Here is a 25,461-nt window from a genome sequence, read left to right on the forward strand (position 1 = left end):
TCGTATTTTTTTATTAATTAGAAAAAGCGAAGAATATGTGTTCAGTATTTTTGGACGATCTAATCTAACTGACGGACTAAACAGAATGCCTTTTTCCCTATTCTAAGGGATCTTTAAGTTTAAGTATTTCTAGTTGGCAACAAATACAAAAACCTTATTTATAACATTACCCAAAAAGTAAGTAGGCGTAAACAAAATTATTCAATCAATACCCCAAACTGCCTTACAAGAATATAAAATACCTCGGAAATTATTCTCTCCGATATCTCTTAAGCCCCATTCCGTATTCTATTCCTAAATCAAATAGCTCAAGGTTCTGTTCCGGGGCCTTTCATGTTTTTAAATTCAAAGTATGTAGTTTATTTTATACGCGTTTACTTACCTTTTCCAAAAGGAAGCGCTGGTGGCCTAGCAGTAAGAACATGCGACTTTCAATCCGCAAGCCGCGGGTTCAATCCTCGGCTCGTACCAATGAGTTTTTCGGAACTTATGTGCGAAAATGTCAGTTGATATTTACCAGCCGCTTTTCGGTGAACGAAAACATCGTGAGGAACCCAAACTAGTCCCAATAAGGCCTGGTACCCTTCGGGATGGAAGGTCAGATGGCAGTTGCTTTGGTAAAAATTTGTGCCTACGCCAAATCTTGGTACTGGTTGTAAAGCGGAAATCTTCTCTAATCTTTTCCAAAAAGAATAAAAGTAAATATGACTAGAACAGTCATAAATTCTTTAAAAAAATGGAAACAAAGGGGCTATCCTAAACAGTAGCAAAGGCTTATGAAGGATCCTGCGTTCCAGTAAACTGTAATATATGGAGAAAAGCATAAAACTTAGTACTAATATTACGTACGTGGCCAAGCTCGCATCAGGCCATTTACTTCACAAGAAAATAGCATTAAGCGGAAGAGAATTCATATTTCCTCCTTAGAATGTTAAGATGCAACAGGAGCGGTCAATTCTCCATACAAACGCTTTCAACTATTGGGTTGGTAAGAAAGTAATGAGCGATCGATTGAATTCCACATAAAATTTTTGAGAGAGTTCTAGAATCTTCTATGGTCGAAAGTATATAAAGGGCGAGTCGCACAGTTTCTCGTCAGCCATTCACTAGCTGTCGCCGAGCTAATATAAGGAAGAAAATGGACGATTTAAAAGTGCATGTAAGGCATTGCTTACTATATGAATTTCAGTCTGGCCATTCAGCCGCCGAAGCAGTGCGTAATATATGTCAGCGTGTTGCTCCTGAAGTTGTGTCTGAGGCCACGGCGAAACGATGGTTCCAGCGGTTTCGTAGTGGCGACTTTTCATTATCAGATCAACCTAAGTCTGGTCGACCGGTGAAGATTGATGTAGCCAAATTAAAAACCTTAATTGAAGGAGATCCGAGGCTAACGAGTCGTACTCTTGCTACCGAGTTAGGCTGCTCTCATGTCACCATAGAAACACATTTACACGAGTTGGGAAAAAACTACAAATACAGTGTTTGGATACCGCACGAACTTGATAGAGATCAACTAAACCGCCGTGCCGATATCTGCATACAACTTCTGTCTTTTCGCCGCACATTCAACTGGTTGGACCATCTTATCACTGGAGATGAAAAATGGGTTTTATATATAAATCACACACGCAAACGTCAGTGGCTAGCTCCAAACGAAAAAGGAATAGAGGCACCAAAAACAGAGCCTCACCCGAAAAAAGTTATGCTGTCCGTTTGGTGGGATATTCATGGTATTATTCACTGGGAACTCCTACCAAGTGGAATGCCTGTTACCGCATCAGTATACTGTAATCAGCTTGAAAATTTAAACCAAAAAATCTGTCAGAATCGTCCACAGCATGCTAAAGTTTTTTCTTACACGACAATGCTCGCCCACACATTGCAAAAGTGACTCGGCTAAAGCTATTGGAGCTAGGTTGGAAAGTGATACCTCATCCACCGTACTCTCCAGACTTGGCACCTACGGATTACGCATTGTTCAGATCGCTAAGCAATGCCTTGAATGAAAAAAAGTTCGATGATCAAGCCCATCTACGACAGTACATAGCTGAGTTTTTTGAATCTAACCCTAAGAACTTCTTCGCCGATGCTATTCATTCTTTACCAGAACGATGGAGACAAGTAGTAGATAACGAAGGCCGTTATATTTTTGATAAATGATTAAAATAATAAATTAAATAAAAATTACAATATTGGTTATGATTCGCTCATTACTTTCTTACCAACCCAATATTTACTCCCTAATTTTTGAAGCTAGATTTTTTCAACACAAATTATTATTACTTTTATATGTGTCTGACCGTTTTTTTTTTTTTTATAATTTGTTGTCATTTTCATTTTTAAAGACTTTCCAAATACGGCCTTATTAAGGTGCAAAAATAGGTGTGATAATCAAGATTGGTAACAATTAGCCAAAAAAACTAAACGGTCAGCCACAGATTATCTCATTATTATTCAGATTCTCAAATTTCATTCAGATTCATTAAGTTTTGGATGAGGAAACATCGAGAGCGGCAACACGATTTCAATTATGTTTTCGCAGTATATTTTTTTTTTTATTCTTAATGGACATTTTTATTTTCTATAAATCTGGTTAATAACACGGTATCTATAAAAATATTTTAAGCGGGTTACTCACGTGTTGTAGCGTTCGACGCGCTTAAAATATTTTTAAATATGTTTGAGTCTCACGGGAGTTTTATAGTTAAAAAATTGCAAATCTATACGAGTATCTTTATCTAAAATTGAAAGGCCACTTTCCATTATAGCATTTTCGCTCCTGTTGCCTTTTAACCGGAAGAAAATTCATATTTTCTCCTTAGAACATTAATGTGGCCATTCGGTTGCAAGAGCTCTGTTAGTATTTCCTTGCATGGCCGGACACGTTTGAAACGCGCCTGATTCAATTCGTTCATTCGGTCGCGAGTTTTTTCCATTGTTTAAAAGAGAATTTCATTTAGTTGTGCGGTCTGTTTAATCCTGTTCATTAAAGTATTTCAACGTTTTTGTCTGCACTTTCAGAGGATTACACATAGTACCTCTATTTACTATAATGCTCACACACGTAGAACATTAAGCGAAGATTTGTGGAATGGCGTCTTCATGGTATTATAATCCTAGATATTTGGATGCACCTATATGTAGATGCTCGGCAAAATGCAATCAACCCGGTCTCTTGAACAACTCTAATCTTTGTAAAATCGGTGGAATCAATATTTCGTCAACAGTATTGTCGAAATATCAGTGTCAAAACTTATTTTTTATTTTAATTAGAAAAGTATAATAGTTTAGTTTAGTTTCTTTATTGGCAAAAGTAAAACATTCTACAAGTCAAGGCAGGTAATCACAGAAAGTAGGTACTACATGTTAAAGGTATTCTTTAATTATAATTTCTCATACTGTACAAATGTGTCCCCTCCGCCGGGTTTAGTTTTGATGATGACTTTTTAATTTCTTCCTAATTCTCAGGAATACCAAGACTACAGGAATCAAGGGAGATATAACTTCCCAACAGATTTCTTGGGGTTGGTTATGGAACTTATGGAGAAATAAAAAAATGACGTTCAAAGTAGCCCCTGGGAAGAATGGAGTGACGTTTGATTTCTTGGTATTTCTCAGGAATACTAAGAGCACAGAAATCAAAAAGAGCCATCAGTTCCCACCAGGTTTTTTTTAAGGGAGGTAGCAGGTTAGTTCTCTTTATTTCATGCGTTTGACAAAAAAGGGGTGTATAACGGGTTTTTTGTCATTTTACAATAAAAAAAAATGATTGAGCCAGTTGAACTTATTATGTGCAGAAATCAATAACTAAATGTACTATATCTTGAGAAATAATGCACCCTTTATATAACTTACCTACTATATGAGATGTTGATATGATGATATATATGTGACTCTTCTTAAAGAAGATCTTCGTGGGAAAAACTCGAAATTGTTTTAAGATTTTATTGGTAGTTCTCAGGATCACTAAGTTAACAGAAATCAAAGGAGATATTAGTTCCCACGAGATTTCTTAACAGGGATCTATGTAACCAGAGTCCCAGCCTTTTATAGGATTTTTGACAAAAAAAAGGGAGCGTTCTTAACGAACACATTTTTCATGGCCTGTATTTTTTGTAAAAAGGAGATTTTCACAATGTTATGTTTTATTGAAATTTTATACACCGTGTTTCACTTAACACTAAAAACCTGAAAACTGTTTGTTCAGAATCGAGAGTAGAATCGATTGAGCTATATCTTGATGGGGGTAATATTTTTTGTTTTAATTTGTATTATTGGTTATTGTTTACGTGCCCATTCTACAAATTTGTAATACAACATTGTGCATATCATATTGTTAGAGGTTGTATACCTTTTTCAGTATTTAAGGGTATTAATACTGGCTGGTTACTTGGACGATTATTTTTTCCGCTACGAGATAGACGTTGTGCGTCAGTTTAATTTTAAAGTTTATCATAAGTCATAACAAATTGAAATCGTACCTAATTACAACCTTGTCATTTTGAATGTTAGGTTTAAATTTGCTTACTGCGTCACCTGTCCAATTTTAAGTTAACTGTGACACAGGTTAAAGTGCTTTACAGTGATATAGCTGTCTATGTAAACCTTATGTCGTTGCAGTAACATACACAATTAAACAGTTTGAAGGTTTATGATGGTAGCTAGCAATTATTTTATTGAGTGTAGAGTTAAAAGCCAAGTAGAGCTGCACAGAAAATTAAAAATTCAATTTAAAAAAATAATAATCATCAGATTAAAAAATGAACATTGTAGATACGTTTAAAAAAATAAAAATCAGTTGGGGTGTCTGAGGTTTTGAGTGATGCCGGAAACACGGTGTATATTTTAGACTTTTTACAATTTGTAATTGTCCGTGGGAATAAAGGAACTTTTGATTTCTTGATAATTCTCAGGAATACTAAGGCCTCAGAAATCAAGGGAGATATTATTTCCCACGAGGTTTCTTTAGCGGGGTTCCAGGTAAGTTTAGGAATCCTCGTCAGAATTGATTTCTTGAATAATTCTCAGGATCATTAAGGCCACAGAAAGCAATTTCTTTAGTGGTCCGTTTTTAATCAACAAAAAAAGGAGGAGGTTCTCAATTCGAATGATTTTTTTTAATTATTCTGTTACATAACGGAAATAATCTTACGACACCTATGTTTGAAATGTTTGATAGTTTGTGTGACAAGGGAGTGAAATAAATACCGAAAGAAGGGGATCGTTTGTCAAGAAATTTTCATTTAATGTCAACAAAACTTATTTCTCATGCTTACTAGAGTAACATAAAACTAGAGAAATTGCGCCAAGAAATTCCATATCCCATGGGTTTTTTGAACGCCAAGATTATGGTTTCAATGTGTCAGAAATTCGGAATGCTCCGTGGGAAAATGGGGTGATTTGGTTTCTAACCAACTCTCACGCAAACCAAGGCCTCAGAAATTGAAGACGGTAGCACTTCTCAAGTTCTCATAAGAGATACATCATGGAAAAAAAAATGTAGGACAAAAAAAACCCTGCCATGATGACAAAAAACATTATGAATGCATAGATTTTATGAATTTCACACCTTTACCAGGACATTATAAACTAGCAGAAGGCATTAAATAGTTATTTGTTTTACAAGGGGGCAAAGTTGTTGTTTAACCGCACGTGCCAATATTGATACCCGAGCAAGCGAAAGATTCCAATATTGGCACGTGGCCAAAAAGTGGAATCTTGAGCGTTGCGAGGGTTTCAAGGCACGAAGGTTAAATAAACTTTGCCGCCGAGTGAAACACAACACTTTTCACCACACCAACACGAACAAAATGCTGGATATAAAACATCAAACTAAATGTAATCTATCAATTTATTCAACATTTATGATTCAAAATCATCATTTATAGGTAAATTCTACCAGCCAGCTCAAGATGTCAATTTAAAATTGTATGAATTTACTTTGCACTCTTGTGGATAAAATGCAATTTTGCTATCTGTTTTCGAATAGCAAAGTAAGCCTTTACCAGTTGGTGTGGTGAAAATGACTTTTCCCAGTAATACGAAAAAACTGACATTAGGTATCTGAATTTCGGAGATATAAAAACTTTGTCTAAAAGTTAGACTCTTGCTGGGTTTTGCTCTGCTTAGGCTATTAAACTTTTACGACTTTCTGGGAGTTTGATAGAAAATATAACTTTGAAGAAATGAAATAAAGATGGGCAAAAGCGAAAAAAATGTGACGAGAAAGAAAATCGTATGTTTAGAAATATTTAAAATAAAGTCAATCGTCAAACAATGCAGACGTTTCTTAAGCTTTCTCAAGCAATAGACATTTTAGGACATCAAAAAGTGCTTCTTTGTAAGCGCCTTGGTGTAAACTGTAAGCTTGTAATATTTGAATAAATAAATATGCAAAGAGGATCGAGAGTTGTAATATACACACTGTACGTCTTTGGTATTAAAATTAAAAAGTAAATAAAAAATAAATATTATAGGACATTCTTACACAGATTGACTGAGGCCCACGGTAAGCTCAAGAAGGCTTGTGTTGTAGGTACTCAGAAAACGATATATATAATATATAAATACTTATATGTATACAAAGAAAATAAAGATTGACTTCCGAAGATGTTATGACTTCTTAGATTTCCTTGGATTTACTAAGGCAGCATAAACTTAAAGAGCTCGACGAGAAGAAAAAGGTATCACAAAATAAAGGGGGCGTGTAGCTATAAAAATGGTTCCCATACAAATAATGAAAAATAATGCCGAATGGTGAACCGAAAATGGCGGTTATCTTAGTCTTACTCAATGGACCATAAAATTGGTGTAGCATCATGGTAGCATCGCGAACATTGATGCAAAAACAGTGCACACTTTGAAATTTAGACGGTATTGAGAGCACTCGGGTTTTAAATACAGAAAAGTGTAATGTAATGAATGAAAACACATGCAATAAGATCAAGAAGCAGTTACAATAAGACGTTTTTGATTTCTTGGGCCTCCTTGAATATACCAAGGTAACATAACTTTTAAGAGTTTCTTTTTAAAAAGGATCGTCTCCATCAAAAACAGTATTATGGAAGCAGGTAGTCACGGCAAGGAACGAACGAACCCAAAAAACGGCAGGCGTGGCCAACTAAATAAATGGGTATCATATAAAGTCCACAAGTAAAGCTAGGCAACGCGTAGTGGCGTTTTAAGTAGTTATTGCTAATAAAAGAAAAAAAGTGACATGGCTGAGGAAATATAACCAGACCCGATTCACCCGATGATTCAAACAACATTTATCCGCTCAGATACTGTACGAAAATGTTATGGAATCTTAGAAGGGTTAAGTGTTTCACACGAACACTAGAGCATCAGACATACAGTAGAGGTATTTTCTACCCCATACTTTGAATTATGAATGATCACAATAAAGAAGTTAATAGGTGAATTGAACTTTTCAAGACCATTCAGTGTGAAGTGAGAAAGGTGATCGTTATGATAGCAGCAGGTAGTAAAGGTAGAGACGACTACGAGGTTGTCTTAGAAAGAGACAAGAATAACAAAAATACTGACATCAATATTCAATATGAATATTGAAAGAGAAGAACATTATCATGTAAGGCAAAAATAACAAAAGCTAATTTTGGACAAAAAATAACCAAAAGTAGGCCAAAAGACCTACAATATAAAATTGAGGAAGGCATAATGAATGACGCCCAAAAAGGGTTAAAATATTCTCAGGACAACCAGAGAATCAGGAGCATGTTAGAGATATTTCGTTGAAGAAGGGAGCCCCTATCACTGTCAGTTGATGCCGCTGATATGAATTATGTGACTTCATTCGAAAGGGAACATGATTTCCTTTATGTTGTGTTTAAGGCAAAGGATGTATGGTTGGTATCTGTGCCCATTATTTATTTACCTACAAATTGGTCGTGGCGACATCACAACAAAATAAGAGGTTGGCACGTCAGCCGATTTTCAAAAACGAAGAATGTTTACAAGAGAATAGATAAGATTTAATGGGAATACCAAGAGTTTAAATAGGTGCTTAAATTTCACATGATTACCAGAGAACCAGACGAATAATAGAGGTGAACTAAGTAAAACATAATGTGATGTATAGTTGGAATAAAAGCAGGTAGTGAAAGGCAAATTTATGCTAGGGAAAAAAACTGTTTACATGCCACTGATAAAAAAACAAGATAGTTTTGGGAAAGACATACATAGGGTAGTCATGAAGAATTAAAAAAGGACGTACGAATTTAGATAGGATCCGTTTTAAACTTCACTTTCTATATTTATATGAAGAAAGGAAAAAAAATAAACGTGATATTTCATCAGGAGCATACAATCTATAGACATAAAGTGGACTTCCAAAAGGGTTAAGCATTTCACATGACTACCAGGAAATTAGAAGTATGATGGAGACCTTGTCTATTTCTAATAAGACAACATGGGCTGGTAGGATCATTACGTAATTACGTACAGTCATGGATTTTAATTGTTGATCCACTTTTAGCTCATTTTATACTGGAACGTCATAGCTTAACTATGCTTAACTCTGAAATGTCCAGTATAAAATGAGCTAGAAGTGGATCAACAATTAAAGTCCATGACCGTATTTTCGTTTTGAAGAAGGGCCATTTTTTTCAAATTGTCCACCCCACTTTTTTTGTACCATGGGTATTTTTTATGCGATTCATACTCGGAATCGCGAGGTCTTTCGATCCTGATAGGAGAAAAAAAATGTCCCAAGATTTCCATACATTTTTCAAACCTTCCATTCCGTTACCGCCATACAAAATGTATGAAAAAAATTTACAATGCTCTTAAGTAGTATTCAGTATATATTTGTGTAGTGATATGTATATTCCATTAGGTACTTATTAGTTATCAATGTTAGTAAATATAAGATGACCCGATCTCTCAAACAACTTGTACTTATGTCAGATTGGCTTAGCTATTTTGTCGACTTTGATCGTCGGTTTTCTAGCCAATACTTTCAGTCTCTGCAGAAAAAGAATGATATTCTCGAAGCCAAGGTCAGGCTGATTCCCAAAACACCCAAACAATGATCGTCGCAGGCTGTTCACTTATTAAGAAACCTTCCGATTCTCTGGAAATGCTCAATTTAGTCCAGCGGACAATCCACAAAGGAAACAAATAATGTAAACGCTCTGCCAAATTGGTTTATGAGTTTTTGGTTAGCTACTTGGATAGCGTAATAATTTGGGGCGCACACTGAGAGAAAATACAACCAGTTTTCATGTTCGTTCAACAAGTTTTTTGGTTATAATAGCGCCTACGTGCTCTTTGGTTCAAACAACAAGCTACTTGTCATTTGAATCGGCAATATATTTGAATCAACAAGTCGATTTTATAAAAACAACCTGACACATTTGTTTTAAACATACGTTTGGCTGATTCAAACGGATTTAGGTCGAACTTGTTAAATTCACAATGCAAATTTTTCTAAGTGCATGAGGGTAAAAATCATTTTTGGTAAATTAATATTATTATGTAATGACTCCGCTGACTTATGAAGTGTCCTATCCAAATTAAAATATTAATAATTGAGCGGTTAAGAATATTTCTTAAATTATTATACGATTGATTGTGATAAATGGATAATAATTAAAATAGTATGTAATTGTATGTACCTACGTTAATATATTACATGTCTATATGGTTTTGATTGATATTTCAAAATTGGTCTCTTAATGCACCGCCTACAATCTTCTCTGCTTTGCTTCATGTTTGTCGAGACAATGGCGACAAATGTCAACCAGATCAATTTGAATTAGTAGGTTTGAAACAAATTTGCAAAATGTAAATTTTTTCAGTCACATAAGCCTTTCTTTTGGTCTTAAGAATGTGTGGTTGAAATCGGCCAGGTTTATCAACTATTTTTCGACCTTTGCACAAAACTATCGTGGTCAGGATAATCTAGAATACCGTTGGTACGTGGTATAAGGCCGAGCACATATCTACGACGACGGTCTCAGTGTAAAGGCTGAGTGCACGCTCATACTGGACGTGCGGCGGGGCGGGGCGTGCGGCGTACATATCAAACAATTGAAGCTCATAAGAGTGTCCTGAGTCTACTCTGCATAGGCCCTATGATACGCTCCGCTTCACGCCCCGCCGAACGCTCCGCTCCGAGCGTCCACTCAGTGTGCAGATGGATAAAAAAAAATTATTGTTACACATTACACAGTAATACATTAAATGGTTTCTCTGGCGGATCCCAAACTAGGCTGAGCCTGTATCTTGGGACCCTGGAGTGCACTACGTCTTTATACAATCTAGAGTTAACAGTGAGATAATAAACAGAAATTGCAATATGAACAACATAGCTAGTTAATACCTAATATACAGAGAGAAAAGAAAAGAAAAATAAAAAAGTGCATCCTGCAGTAAGTGTAAGTGTGTGTGTGTGTATGTGTGTGTGTTTGTGATTCGCGGATACAGTATAAGGGCAGGCACATAAATACCTACGACGACGGTCTCAGGATCAGGTCCAGTATATAAGGCAGTGTACATACCTGCGACAACGGTCTCGGCGCGCGGTAGCCGCTGCAGAACATGGTGGATGAGTCCTACGTCGGTGCAGGCTTGCAGGTTGCGCACGCTCTTGCGCAGGATCGCGATGAACACCGACCAGATCTCCGCCTGGAATGGAGAGATAATGTTAGCTGTGACTTTCGAATTAAGTACACCTATATTTAAAATAATATTTTCATCGTTAATATGCCCGGCTTAGCCGATTCGATATACAAGTTGTTCAAAAGATCGGCCCACTTTTAATAAAAGTCAGTAGTAGTCAGACGTACCTAGAGCAATCAGATTCAGATTAATGTTAATTGACTGCTACAATTTCCAGTGATAAAATATTGACGGGCCTATAAAAAACCTGCCTATGGAATAACGCATAATCAAAACTAGAGGTATGTAACAAACATACAGAACATAACTCAACAAATGATTACAATGAGTTATGTAACGGTAACAACGCTCGCCCGTTGGTAAAAATAATTAATTTACAGTATTATTTAACAACACATATGCACGATAAAGATGGATCTGTTAAATTAAACAAAAAGACGCATTTTATTAAAACAATGCGGAAAAATCGTGAAAAACATTATAACGTAAAGCCATAATCCCCTAGATTATACGGTGCACACAGCTTAATAAAGCAGGAACTGTACACAAATTCCTTCTTTACATTAGATGAAGCAAATATTAAAGTAAATATAATAGATCAGATGTTCTTTATCTTTTGTACCTCGTATACGTATTTCAGTAACAAAAACAATTCTAAGTTGTTATTCTTAGTCATGTATGCGTACAGCCGTCGCTATAAATGGGATAGGTTGCATAATTATACTCGTAATTTTACAAAGAGGTTACAATTTTTGTAACTTATAGAGACCAATATCTGGGCGACCGAGCTTCGCTCGGTTCTATTTTAATATATCACGTCTTTAGATAAAAAAACTTTATAAATACAAAAACAAAAAATTAATTTCTGGCCGGGATTCGAAACCCTGACACCTACGATCTATCTGCGTACATTAGACTGACCTCGTACGACTGAGCTAAGCGGAATCGATGCGCGCGCGGCGAAATTAACGACCATAAATTACTACCGCAAAAGAAAAACTCATGAAAACTCGAAAATTTGCGTTTTCCGGGATCTAAGGCTACGCTAGATCGATTTTTCACCCCCGAAAATCCCCACATAACAAATTTCGGCGAAATCGTTAGAGCGGTTTCCGAGATCGTCGGTATATATAAATAAATATACAAGAATTGCTCGTTTAAAAGTATAAGATATTGAGTGTTACTGTAGCAAAGTTTACATCATCAAAATAAAAACAGCATCGGCGTTTAGGTACTAAATACTGAACAATATGAAAATGTTGGATCTCATGTCAGGTAATCTACAAAGCGTGCCAAGCAAAAACAACCAGGAATGCTGAACATTTTTAATGAAATTGTTTTCTCTTTGCACCGTTCGCTGCTCGCAATTTTAACCGAAAGTGTGCGCCAAGCTTAATTTTGCGCTAATTTATGCTAATTTTAGAAGTGTTTGACCTGACCTTTTGTTTTGTCACAATTTTACGACTGTAAACTTCATTAGCATACTAGTATAACTAGATTACACCTCAACTTCCCTTAACTCTCTAAAATTCGTCCCTTTATGATTCTTGCTAAAAAGTCACACAAGTCTAAATTTATTCCCAAGAAGACCAGGGCAACAGGGCCAGGCGGGAGGTTCCACAAGCCCTTCCGACCCTTTTTTTGTCCCACACCCATATTTCAAAGTCACACATGGCTATTTTAATTCCCAGGAACACAAGGGCAACAGAGCGCACAAAGAGCTTTACTTTTAACCTGTTTTTTTGCGTTCAAAAAAGGTGCCAGAAAACAATTTCCGTTTTCATATTTTATTTAATAACAAACCCGCTTCAGAAATGAACTACTAGGGCACCAGCATCAAGAAGGAACATGAAACAAAGCGTTCATTCCCGGCTAACGAGAGCGCTTGTAATTGCATTACATTCTTCTACGGTTAGCGGAACAATCTCGGCGAAATTACAAGTTCAGCGGTTCTCGCGATTCAACTTGGAATTTGGAAAATTTCAAACAAACGATTCTTGAACGAGTTTAATAGCATTGTTAAGGCACGCGTTTAAGACATTAACACGTTTCTTAGTAAACTTTAACCGAGAGCGAAAATAATTTATTCAATTGTACGGTATGCTAGTTAACGGAGCCATTGGATGAGAAATTATAGTCAAGCTCAGACATACTAAGTCGAAATCTCAGCTATATTAAATTCTTACATCATAACATTCATAACGACTACACAACCACTGGATATGGTATTGGATTCGTGGAATTCTACCTGACTCGGCGGTCGATTTTTTTTAGTTCCATTTTTAAAATGGCTAACCAATGGGAGGCTTGCGGAGTTTAGTCCCACCCACCTATTTTAACCATACACCCCTTGGGATTGTAACCTCCTTGGTGTTTCTTATAACCTGGTAGATAGTTTGAATATGACACGTGATTAATTAGAAATATACGACAAAACAATGTGTGGGATACGCATACGCACTTACGCAGTTATAATAGTTATACGTATGTATGCATTTATGTATTTTAAACTTTTTAAAGCAACGGATATCAGTGGTTCGAAAACCATTAAAATTTTATCGCAATAATTCCACATGGGTTTCAAATTGTACAAATGAAATGATTATTTATTTAAATTTAAACATCGAAATAGTTAGCGATATAATTTAGGAAACCGCATCATTCAATGATGCCGGCATACAGACATTCACAATTCACATGTTTTATACATTAACTACTAATTCATAATCGTTCTCAGTTATAAAGCCGATAAACAATGACATTTTGAAAGCCATCCATCCATAACCGGGCCATTTTAGGACTGGCGCCTATTAAGCATGCAAATATCTCACCAGCTGACATTTCAGACAAATCTGTTATACAAACACGGATAACAAACTAAAACGTCAATAATTCTCCTTCAGAACGAGTTGGCCATACAAACAAAGTAATAAGCTTCTAATGCGTCTTTAGCGCCTCGCTATCTGTTCTGAACTTGTTTCTCGCTCCTGATCTCTGTAATCTCAAGTTCGTGCATGCCCTAGTTTTACTTCTGGGGCTTTAAGTTAGTACATTTATAAATAGCAGGAATTAGATATATCTGCTTCTCATAAGAGAAGTAGTCGTATGCCATAAATATTTCAACTGTATGCGCCTGTGGAGTCGAAATAGCAATATTCAAAGCCAAGAACCACATCAGAATAACAGACTCGCCGCATACTATTATGTATGCGGTGAGTCTGTAGCACCCTCTTGGCAGAATATCTCTGGTCAAGCTTTATAAATAAATAAATAATAAATATAAAGGGATATTCTTACACAGATTGACTGAGTCCCACGGTAAGCTCAAGAAGGCTTGTGTTGCAGGTACTCGATATATACATATAATATACAAATACTTATATACATAGAAAACATCCATGATTCAGGAAAGAACATCTGTGTTTATCACACAAATAAATGCCCTACCCGGGACCGTGGCATAGCAGGCAGGGTCACTACGCGCTAGGCCAGACCGGTCGTCAATACATATTACCGACATGAACATGATACATATTTCAATCGCCTTATTTCGCTATCGAGTGTCTCCCTAAATACTAAATACATATCATAAGTACGAAAGAAGTGCTCGAAAACTTAACGATATTCGCGGTAGTCTGTGCCGTCTATGGCCTATTTAACAACAGCGACAATTGTTGCAAGACAGTGACACTCCGCCGCCTGTCCAACAAGACTAACGTAAAAGTAAACCACCCAATTCACTCTGATGTCTCATTACTGTCAAATTATATAACAATCCCACAACATTTTCACGATTATATTTGCAATTTTAAATGCAATTAATTATGACTAATATGTATTTATTTATAATAGGTATTACGTGAAATTAAAGAACAGCTTAAATGTAGCAGTTAGTCAGTAGTTCGATAAAAAGATAAACCAGTGATGAAACCAGTGCTTGATACTTGTACAAAGGTAATGAGTTAGGTATATTTATTCATCATTTTGTACTGTTTAGCTACAGTTGAGATGATTATATTGGTTGCTTTCAGAAAAAGAAGATATTATTGAGAACATGCCAGCCATATGGTATTCAGCAAACCCATCGTAGAAGATTGTTCAAATTGATAATGAATGAGGCAGTTAAGAATCAACTGATTACCTACAGCAGCAGGCAGTACCAATTCATGGGCATGTTAGTTCCTCAATGCACAATACTTGTACCTATAGTCACCATAACACCATATCTCGTGGGTATATATTAAAAGTGAACCAAAGGAAAAAACTTCAAAAAAATTATCCTATTACTGAAATAAAGTATCTCATTCTGTGACTTTGTTTATTTTGTAATATTCTTGAGTAACAGGCTAAGTATTTAATAAATTGACGTGAAACGAATACTAAAAACCTAAAATTCAGCATTTACGTACATATCAAACATCAATTACAACGACATCGACATAGGTAACGACAAAGTCTAAGGTAAGGTATAGAACTTTTGAAGGCGATTAGGCCATTATGGGGTGTATATGAAGATTATTATTTTGATACAAAAGTGAGTAGAAAAAGCATTTTGAAACAAGTAAAAATTGTATCTAATTTTTTGGCAGGGCACGTAGCCAAATGCACAAACGATTATGATAACATCGTTATCGTAAAGTAAAATCCATAAACCTACGGACCAAATTGACAAGTAAGTGTGAACGAATGTTGCCACAGTTTGGCCAGTGTCGTTCTTATCGATATTAAAATTATGATTACATCGTAGATTTAAGGTGCACCCAGACGGGACAATGAAATTGGCAATTTGATCGGCTAATCAATATACCAACTTTTTCTGTGATTTCGACAGATCAAAAGGTCTGTAGACCTCTAATTAGAAATATTTTTTTTATTTCGAAGCAGCAATAATATTATTCGAAAATTATATAGATATTTATGACATACTTGCCATAGCGTGACAGATAATTGATTATCGTCGGACATGGTATTTTATTTTTTACCTACAGGCTCGGAAACCTTTTTATGTTTTAAAACTAGTGGGTAAAAATGCATGGCATCCATCCACTACCTCGAAGATACATAGAACAAACCAAAATGAGTACCTCTTATTTGAAACTAATATACTTATTCTTGATTTAAACTTGTCTGTTGTATGTACTTTACAACTTGTCGACATATACCCTTCCCTATTTTAATTTTGCTGTTCCTGGTATCATTTTTCCTGTCAGTCATTTGTCAATTTAGTCCGTAGGATTATGAATTTTACTTTAGCTTAGCTATCTCTATCACTTTTCCGTATTGACATGACAGAGCTAGACTGAATTTCGATCGGCGTTTAGCGCATAGATTTAAAGTCCATGGTTTAGCGTCAACGATTGACATTTCAGCTAAGTCCTTGTGTCAAAATTGACACAGCTAATTTTTTTTTAATTTATTGGGAGCATTGGCAACTTGGCCATCAGCGCAAACATACAATATTTAATACAACATACAGCAGAAGAAACAATTACAGGAATAACAATTACTTTGTTAATCATAAAAGTAATGTTGCACATATTGAAATGCTAAACTTATGACTATTTAGTAACTACATAATACAATGTTTTATGAATGAAAAGAAGTATTTTTGAACAATTACAAATTATTTACAAAGCGCCAATAGTGTGCATAATAAATTCATAAATTATAGGGTTTAAAACAGCCTTCAAGTTCATTTCTTGGTTCTTTGCTTGGCTGAAAATCCCGGGAATTCCCGGTACTTTCGGTACCGGTATTTCCCGGGAGCAAACCCTAATAGGGATAGGGGTAGGGATAGGGATAGGGGTAATCGGTCGGCAATCGGTAATTATAAGCGATAATGCGAGAAAGTACTTTTTACCCACCGACAATAGTGCCGAGATACGGAGCTATGTGAGTTCTATTGTACAATATGTAGTTTCTCCTCAGTGTATATAGAATACATACCTACTCGTACCTACTACCTACGCTGTGGTCGCTGTGTAACATTTGTACAACCACTGCAAGCATTTCTTTTTTAAAAACAATAGTAATATGAGTAATCGAAAAAAACGCAGACAAACGACTGCATAGAAACCTACGGATCCAAATGAAAATGTTATTATTTGTATATGTTTGAATAAGAATTCTTTTAGTACGCGAGCTAAACTGCGGGCAAAAGCTAATTCTATATAAGATGCTATGTACCCTTTTTCTGTAAAAAATATTTCTGTCTTTACTACTTGAGAACATCACAAATAAACAAAGTCAATTAATGAAATATTGGGTTGGTAAGAAAGTAATGAGCGATCGATTGAATTCCACATAAAATTTTTGAGAGAGTTCTCGAATCTTCTATGGTCGAAAGTATATAAAGGGCGAGTCGCACAGTTTCTCGTCAGTCATTCACTAGCTGTCGCCGAGCTAATATAAGGAAGAAAATGGACGAATTAAAAGTGCATGTAAGGCATTGCTTACTATATGAATTTCAGTCTGGCCATTCAGCCGCCGAAGCAGTGCGTAATATATGTCAGCGTGATGCTCCTGAAGTTGTGTCTGAGGCCATGGCGAAACGATGGTTCCAGCGGTTTCGTAGTGGTGACTTTTCATTATCAGATCAACCTAAGTCTGGTCGACCGGTGAAGATTGATGTAGCCAAATTAAAAACCTTAATTGAAGGAGATCCGAGGCTAACGAGTCGTACTCTTGCTACCGAGTTAGGCTGCTCTCATGTCACCATAGAAACACATTTACACGAGTTGGGAAAAAACTACAAATACAGTGTTTGGATACCGCACGAACTTGATAGAGATCAACTAAACCGCCGTGCCGATATCTGCATACAACTTCTGTCTTTTCGCCGCACATTCAACTGGTTGGACCATCTTATCACTGGAGATGGAAAATGGGTCTTATATATAAATCACACACGCAAACGTCAGTGGCTAGCTCCAAACGAAAAAGGAATAGAGGCACCAAAAACAGAGCCTCACCCGAAAAAAGTTATGCTGTCCGTTTGGTGGGATATTCATGGTATTATTCACTGGGAACTCCTACCAAGTGGAATGACTGTTACCGCATCAGTATACTGTAATCAGCTTGAAAATTTAAACCAAAAAATCTGTCAGAATCGTCCACAGCATGCTAAAGTTTTTTCTTACACGACAATGCTCGCCCACACATTGCAAAAGTGACTCGGCTAAAGCTATTGGAGCTAGGTTGGAAAGTGATACCTCATCCACCGTACTCTCCAGACTTGGCACCTACGGATTACGCATTGTTCAGATCGCTAAGCAATGCCTTGAATGAAAAAAAGTTCGATGATCAAGCCCATCTACGACAGTACATAGCTGAGTTTTTTGAATCTAAACCTAAGAACTTCTTCGCCGATGCTATTCATTCTTTACCAGAACGATGGAGACAAGTAGTAGATAACGAAGGCCGTTATATTTTTGATAAATGATTAAAATAATAAATTAAATAAAAATTACAATATTGGTTATGATTCGCTCATTACTTTCTTACCAACCCAATACTTTATTTTAGTAACAGGATTATTTTTTGGAGTTGAGGTTTTTTCCTTTATTGGAGCACTTCTATACATATACCTGTGATCGCGGAACAAAAACACCTATAAATTGGTACTGCTCCCCTCTGCTGCCCTAAGGTTTTGAGTAGCGTAACTGCCAGAGTGCCACAGTATTAATATCATTGAACCATCTTCCATGTTGACTGAATACCATACGGGTTTGTTTGGAAATATTGATTTCAATCATAGCTTCCGTCATCTTTCTGAAACCAAAAACTGCTTTGAGCAATATAATCATCTCTATTGTAAAATAGTACAAAATGATGGCCAAAAATAACTCATTACCTTATTTGATTTGTTCACTGGTTTATCTTTTTATTCAATTTTAGCTAATCTTGAATTTCACGTAATATTATAAATTAATACAATATGTTAGTCATAATTTTATTTAAATCTGCAAATATAATCGTGAAAATTCCATGTGATTTTTGTATTACTTGACAGAAATGTCACGTCAGAATGACTTGGCCTATGGTTTGAGGCCTACTACCGAATACCGAAGTTATCGAAATGTGGACATGCGTCTCTTTTACTCTTATCAGTATAAAGTGAAAGAGGAAGAATCCCTCAGTGCGTATGTTTCGAAATTTGCAGTAGACCCTATATTGACAGATTTCGATAGGTAAATTACATTTACTTATGATTTTAGTTCCATCGCGTAAACACCAGAGGCGTAGCATTCGCCTATAGTTCTTTCTCCGTTTATTGATAAACTTAGAAAGGGATAGAAGCAGCTTCTTTGGCGTGAAGTTAGGCACAATATATTGTAAACAAACGTAAACTCACTTACTTTCTGAGTAAAGTAATACGGCTCTCACTTGGGCAGCCCATGGTAACGGTACTGGTTCCCCGCGATACAGGCGTAGCCTAGTGCGGAGACCTCTGTCATATCTGTTATTCATTTTATGGGCAATAAAGTTATTCTTATTCTTATTCTTAATTATCTGTGTTTGGAAATTAAAAAAGAAGACTTTGCCGGCCTTGGCCTGCAAGGTTTGTATGAAATTCCATTATCTATCAATCGTCCTAGCCGCACCTGCAACGTCATACTTCGCTGCCAATTATAAGGCACATAACATCAATATTTCATACCATGTTTGAGAAAAAAAATATTAACGCTGCGTAACAATTTTACTTATCAACCCAGAAATACGCACAGAAGTTAAGTTTAAGACACATCCTCAGAATCAAATGGCAAGATCGAGTTTCGAATTCTGAAGTACTGCGTCGTTCCGGGCTCTATGGTATGGAGGCTCTATTAATGCAGCGGCAGCTAAGGTGGTGTGGGCATTGGGCATGTCCTTCGTATGGATGACCGCCGCTTGCCTAAAACTGTATTCTACTCTGAATTGGTGGACGGCAAGCGGAAGCATGGCGGTCAGCATAAGGACATCCTTAATCAATGCTGCAAGCGTTCAGGTACGCTTGCAGCATTGACCCTGAGCGGTGGGAGGAGCTTACTACAAATAGGTGATCTTGGCGATCAACAATCTTTATTATTATATATCTTCTTTATCATCAATATTAATTAATACTTTAGATGCCAAACGCCAGCAACGCAAAGACAGACCGAAGCCCTCCTATTACGTATATACACACAATACCTCTGGCCAACTCTATTGTAGCACTTGCCAAAGAGTCTTTACAGATGAAATTCGGCCTGGCCAGCCATATTAGAGCCCATAACAGGCGTAATCCATAGTTGCTGATGCTGAGGTCGCCATCGCCGAAATCGGTGAGGAGGACTATATATACGATTATACGTTGAAATTCGCTTGAATGTTGAGTACATTCGCGTTAGTCTACGGTGCACTGCTAACCAATCTTTCATAATCTGTTACTCTCCATTTATTATGTAATGTCTCCCCAGCTCAGCCGGGCTTACCCTGCGCGGCTTAGCTCTCACATAATTACTTTCCTCTAGTTTTATTACTCGCTTTTATTATGTCTTTATTTACTGTCCTTTGCCCAGCTTAATAGCTTCAATGGATTTAGTGACTTTGTGCTTGGTGCTTTTAAATAGCATTAAATGAAGAAACAGGCTAGTGTCAGTTCCTTAGTTCGTAGATTTTCCTGTGTAATATTAATTGTTATTTATATAATAAGCAATAGATAGTCATTTTATGAGGTCACTTTTTAAAAAAACCGACACCATTTGGTTGGCCAACATACGATACGGCCAAGTAAGTACATACTTACCTCAGTTACCTTTTGGCTCAAGGGGCTGGCCTGGGACAATACCTTGGCCTAATGTGTTCAGCGTCCTTTAATAAAAAAACCGGCTAAGTGCGAGTTCTACTCGCGCTGTAAGGGTTCCGTACACTACAAGAAGGGCTTAAGCACCTCCTTTTTAGTAGGAACTTAAGTAATTTGTGTTGTACTAATAATCAATATTTTGTACAAAACGACACGGAAATGAGTTTATATGTAATATTCAAAAGCGCTCAAACAACTTCAAGAGATTTGGTAATTCCTTGCAGCGGCAGTGAGTGAAATTCGTAATTTGAGCTTTTTTCTTTTAAGTCCGACTTACGCTTTACTGTAGATTTCTATTAGGTTTTCCTGTAATCTATAGATTGAAAACTATCGTGTATTTTTTTGAAATTTTTTGCCTATTTGATTAAATAACTTGAAAATTACCTTACTAAAAATTATTAAAATAATATTTTTGAAATACTTATAAAAACCCTGTTTCATTTTATATGTAACACATAGTTCTAGAAACTTTGATTTTTAATGTTCACTTTTACCCCCACCCCACTTTATAATTGAATTTTCTTAATTTAAATTACATGTCCGTCTTTGGGTCACAGGTTTACATATGTGTGCCAAATTTCAAGTTAATCGGTTCGGTAGTTTCGGAGAAAATTGGCTGTGACAGACGGACAGACAGACATACGAGTGATCCTATACTCTGTCAAACAAGTCTGTCAGTAAACAAGAACAAAGAAAACTATATGCATCCTTTTCTTTAGGGTGCTAGAGAAAAGGATACCTATAGTTTTCTTAGTTCTTACTTACTGACAGACTTGTTTGACAGAGTATATAAGGGTTCTGTTTTTCCTTTTTGAGGTACGGAACCCTAAAAAAGGCGGTCGACGCTGTTACCTGCTACCTAATAAACCTTATGACAAAGACATAAAGTCTACAATTTAGTATCTTTTCAAAACTGCTTTATTTTTTGTACCAATCCCATGAACTCCCATGGATTCCTCAATTGTTGTGAGTTAAACCCATACTACCAATAACCTGCCATATACGTAAATATTCCATTTTTTTCTTCGCGATAATTGGAAAACTATCAATATCTATCAAACACTATGGCGTTACTCAAACTACAATTGACAAGTACTTGTTTCTAAGCTCCAATTATTTTCACACCTCCATCTCACTCGACCAGGCTCTCAGAAGTCAAAGGAGTCAAAGCTAATCAAGTGATACATCACGCCCGCAAGTACCAGGCACGCAGCGGCAAGAGGCGCTTGATGGACGACACGTCGACGTGACGGGCCCGGATTCCGCCCCGTCATCTTATTAAAACGTTTTTCTTGGCGTGGGACGGGACTCGAAAAAGGTATTAACCCTGTTTGACCGCTATTTGGGGAATTTAGATGTTAAATTTATTTCTTTATACTTAGGTATCAATTGTCTGTGTATTTTTTACCTAGCGTTGCAGTAATTAACATACTATGATTTAGATCCCCGCTCCGGGTCATTCCTGGTGCAGAGGTTGTCCATCGCGATTCAGCGTGGCAATGCTGCGAGCGTGTTGGGCACCTTTGCACCGGGGATGACGCGGGGGGGGATTTTTGACTGATAGTTAAGTAAGTTAAGAATAGATTAGTTAAGAATAGATTGGTGTTTTGCCTATGATTTGACGAAAAAGTTGTCCGAGAGATCGAGTCAAATTGGGATTACTTACCTTAAACACTACATACCACTAATCTTTCTAAGTAGCAAAATTAACAACTTCTAATATAAATAAACGTATTTAAGTAATTAGCGAAGACCCGATCTTGGACGTTAAACAAAAAAAATCCCGAAAAGAGCAAATTCTTCAGAATTTCCCAGCGAAATACAATACCATTGTTCTTTAATAACGCCCGGGCCCAAATTAATTTGATCTTAGCAAAGCGGCCAATTCATTCGGCCCCTCGATGTTTTCAAAAGAGCAGTTTGGACTGTTTTGTGATATTTTTCGCAGGAATTTTCTGTTTATTATTTTGGGGGAGCCAGTCAAAACCAAAACGACAGTTTTGCGTTTACATCATAAAATTTGATAATTACAAGATACCCTTTTATCTATATCAAATATAATTGAACTGATTTTGTGATTTTTATGTTACAAGGAAGTTAAAGTAAAGATAACGATGTTGTTAAGCAAAAAGGCTCAATCCTCTTAAGTCTGTCGTTTATATATATATTATTTTTGACAGCTTTCTGTAAATTGCAACCCTTTCTTTAAATGCACCCATTTTTTATACCACACGCACGGTAGCATACGGCCTGGTGCGAGTGAGATCCTCAAATAATAATTCCCAATCCAAAATTTGGAGCCAACTGCACGATAATAAAAGATGATGTTCTATTTTAAACTTCATTCTGATCCGAGTGCGTTCGAATTGACCTCAATCGTAGAGCTCTTCATTCTCTCCAAAATCTACATAAAATGTCTATTCTTTACTCAGAATAAACACGGCGTACGAAATGAGAAGTCGCCGCAAGTAATGGGTCGCGTCGCAACTTCCACTCACTTAGGCAACTCGTGAGCACATCGCGTTCATTATCTGCACATTACGTCGGCGGCAGTCAGTTCAATGAAACGTTATTATTCACACTTGTAAATCAGTTGAATTAAAAGTTAGATATTGCGCTCTTGATATTGCTGTGATACTGTATGTTTTAAAACCTGTGGTATTCTTGGACATTCGTAGGAGTAAGCACTTAAATGCAAGAATAAAACGCTTCATTTTTCGTTATTCTATGCTTTTACAAATAATTTGAGAGAAATACAAGTGCAATGCAATTGTGCTCGTTTTACAGCAAGCGCAGCTGTCACGAGCAACCTCCTGGAAAAGCGCTTAGTATAATTGAGATCCGAAAATTGTTCTTCAGCAGAATTTATACACTTGTAACTGCTTGTATGTAATAGTCTACTATAGTCTATAGAGTAATTTTGAAAACTCTAATACAAGACAGTATTTAGAATTCAGCACATTAAAAAATAGATATATAATTAGACCCAATTCCACATATAGTATAGCCTTCTTTTTGGGCGATCTTATTTCTGGTGAACGAACCTACAAAACACATATTTTTAAATCCCGTTTTTAAGAAAGGCCCTACGATATCATTATTTTGTCAGTTATTTTTTATCTAGATTATATCCAGCCTTTACAGGAAAGTTTTAGACGAACTTTGACGTGGGTACCTAAGTTGGGTGTGCTTAACTGCCTTTGATTTTGTTACCGAAACCTATATATAATACCTACTTTCATAATACGGCTCTTACTTCGACGTTATACCTATTCGATTAGAGTTACTGTTCTTAATATATCTCATATAAAATAAAGTAATAACACAGAACAGTAGGTAATTAAAGATATACACAAGTAAGTACATATTTTGTCTTACAATTATCACATTCAATGACACCAACACATATTATCACTTGTCCGAGCGATAAGAGAAAGGAACCTTGCTCGAGTTGTAAGCGGTGGCTAATTTGCGACAGAGTAAATAAGTTTCCGTAGTGTAGCGGTTATCACGTGTGCTTCACACGCACAAGGCCCCCGGTTCGATCCCGGGCGGAAACAGATACTTTTTTTTTTTTTTTCACTAGCCATATTGTTGTCATTGATGTTGTCTAGTCTATCACACTTTAGACTTAACAGAATTTGCTATACCTCATTACCTCTTAGAAAAAACTTTCAAGGGTGATAAAAATCAAAATACAAATTATTTTTAAAAGTCGCCTAACAAATGTTGATCAGTATAAGGAGAATAGCCTAGAGTTCAATTCTTCGCCTTTGTTACAGGCCCCACTCTGTATACAAAGACATCCATCCATCTAGACAAATAAAGTTTAATGGCCTTATTCATAAAAAGCGTACCTCAGTACCATACAGAATAATTTTTAAGAAAAAAAAAACCGTCGCCTTTCGGGTTCTGGTGAAAGCTACTTGCGAATGTTGGATTATGTAGAAATGTGTAAGTATTTTTTAAAACTGCTTTTAATGCTTTAATTATTAGATGGAAACACAAATGAATATACGTATAACGTTAAGGTTTGAGGAGTTTCCTCAATTCCTCATGAATCCGATTATATTATAAGAAATCGAAGCTTGACAAACTTTGACTTCAAAACATATGCTTAACAAACATAACTAAATAAATGTCACTGTTCTGAACTTAAATGCATGCTTTTCTTACAAAAATACCAAAGTCACTATGAGTGTGCCGTTCAGGTTTGAGGAGTTTGGTTCTGGCCATCATCAGCAGTTCCACTGCACCAAATGTCACTGTTCTGGACGAAAGTGCATGCTGTTCTTATAAAAATACCAAAGTCACTATAAGTATGCCGTTCAGATTTGAGGAGTTCGGTTCTGACCATCATCAGAAATTCCACTGCACCAAATGTCACTGTTCTGGATGAAAGTGCATGCTGTTCTTATAAAAATGGCAAAGTCACTATAAGCGTGCCGTTCAGATTTGAGGAGTTTGGTTCTGGCCATCATCAGCAGTTCCACTGCACCAAATGTCACTGTTCTGAACGAAAGTGCATGATGTTCTTATAAAAATACCAAAGTCACTATAAGCGTGCCGTTCAGATTTGAGGAGTTCGGTTCTGACCATCATCAGAAATTCCACTGCACCAAATGTCACTATTCTGGACGAAAGTGCATGCTGTTCTTATAAAAATGGCAAAGTCACTATAAGCGTGCCGTTCAGATTTGAGGAGTTTGGTTCTGGCCATCATCAGCAGTTCCACTGCACCAAATGTCACTGTTCTGGACGAAAGTGCATGCTGTTCTTATAAAAATACCAAAGTCACTATAAGCGTGCCGTTCAGATTTGAGGAGTTCGGTTCTGACCATCATCAGAAATTCCACGGCCATCATCAGCAGTTCCACTGCACCAAATGTCACTGTTCCGTACCTAAATGCATGCTGTTCCTTTATTAACACAAAAATCACCATATGTATGCCTTTCAGATTTGAGGAGTTCCCTCGATTTCTCCAGGATCCCATCAT

General features: G+C 36.5%; 1 protein-coding gene and 1 non-coding gene across 2 annotated transcripts in view; one reads left to right on the forward strand and one right to left on the reverse strand.

Annotated features, from left to right (window-relative positions):
• Positions 1 to 25,461, reverse strand: part of LOC125235751 (neurobeachin-like) — a 462,438-nt gene that overhangs the window by 430,181 nt on the left and 6,796 nt on the right. The window contains 1 exon segment of the mRNA XM_048142334.1: positions 10,521 to 10,647. Coding sequence (XP_047998291.1) covers positions 10,521 to 10,647 — 127 coding nt within the window.
• Trnav-cac lies at positions 23,952 to 24,024 on the forward strand. The gene has a single exon. It is a non-coding gene; the product is annotated as a tRNA-Val (tRNA).

The sequence above is a fragment of the Leguminivora glycinivorella genome, chromosome 18 (genome assembly GCF_023078275.1).
Source record: "Leguminivora glycinivorella isolate SPB_JAAS2020 chromosome 18, LegGlyc_1.1, whole genome shotgun sequence".
Lineage (NCBI taxonomy): Eukaryota > Metazoa > Arthropoda > Insecta > Lepidoptera > Tortricidae > Leguminivora > Leguminivora glycinivorella.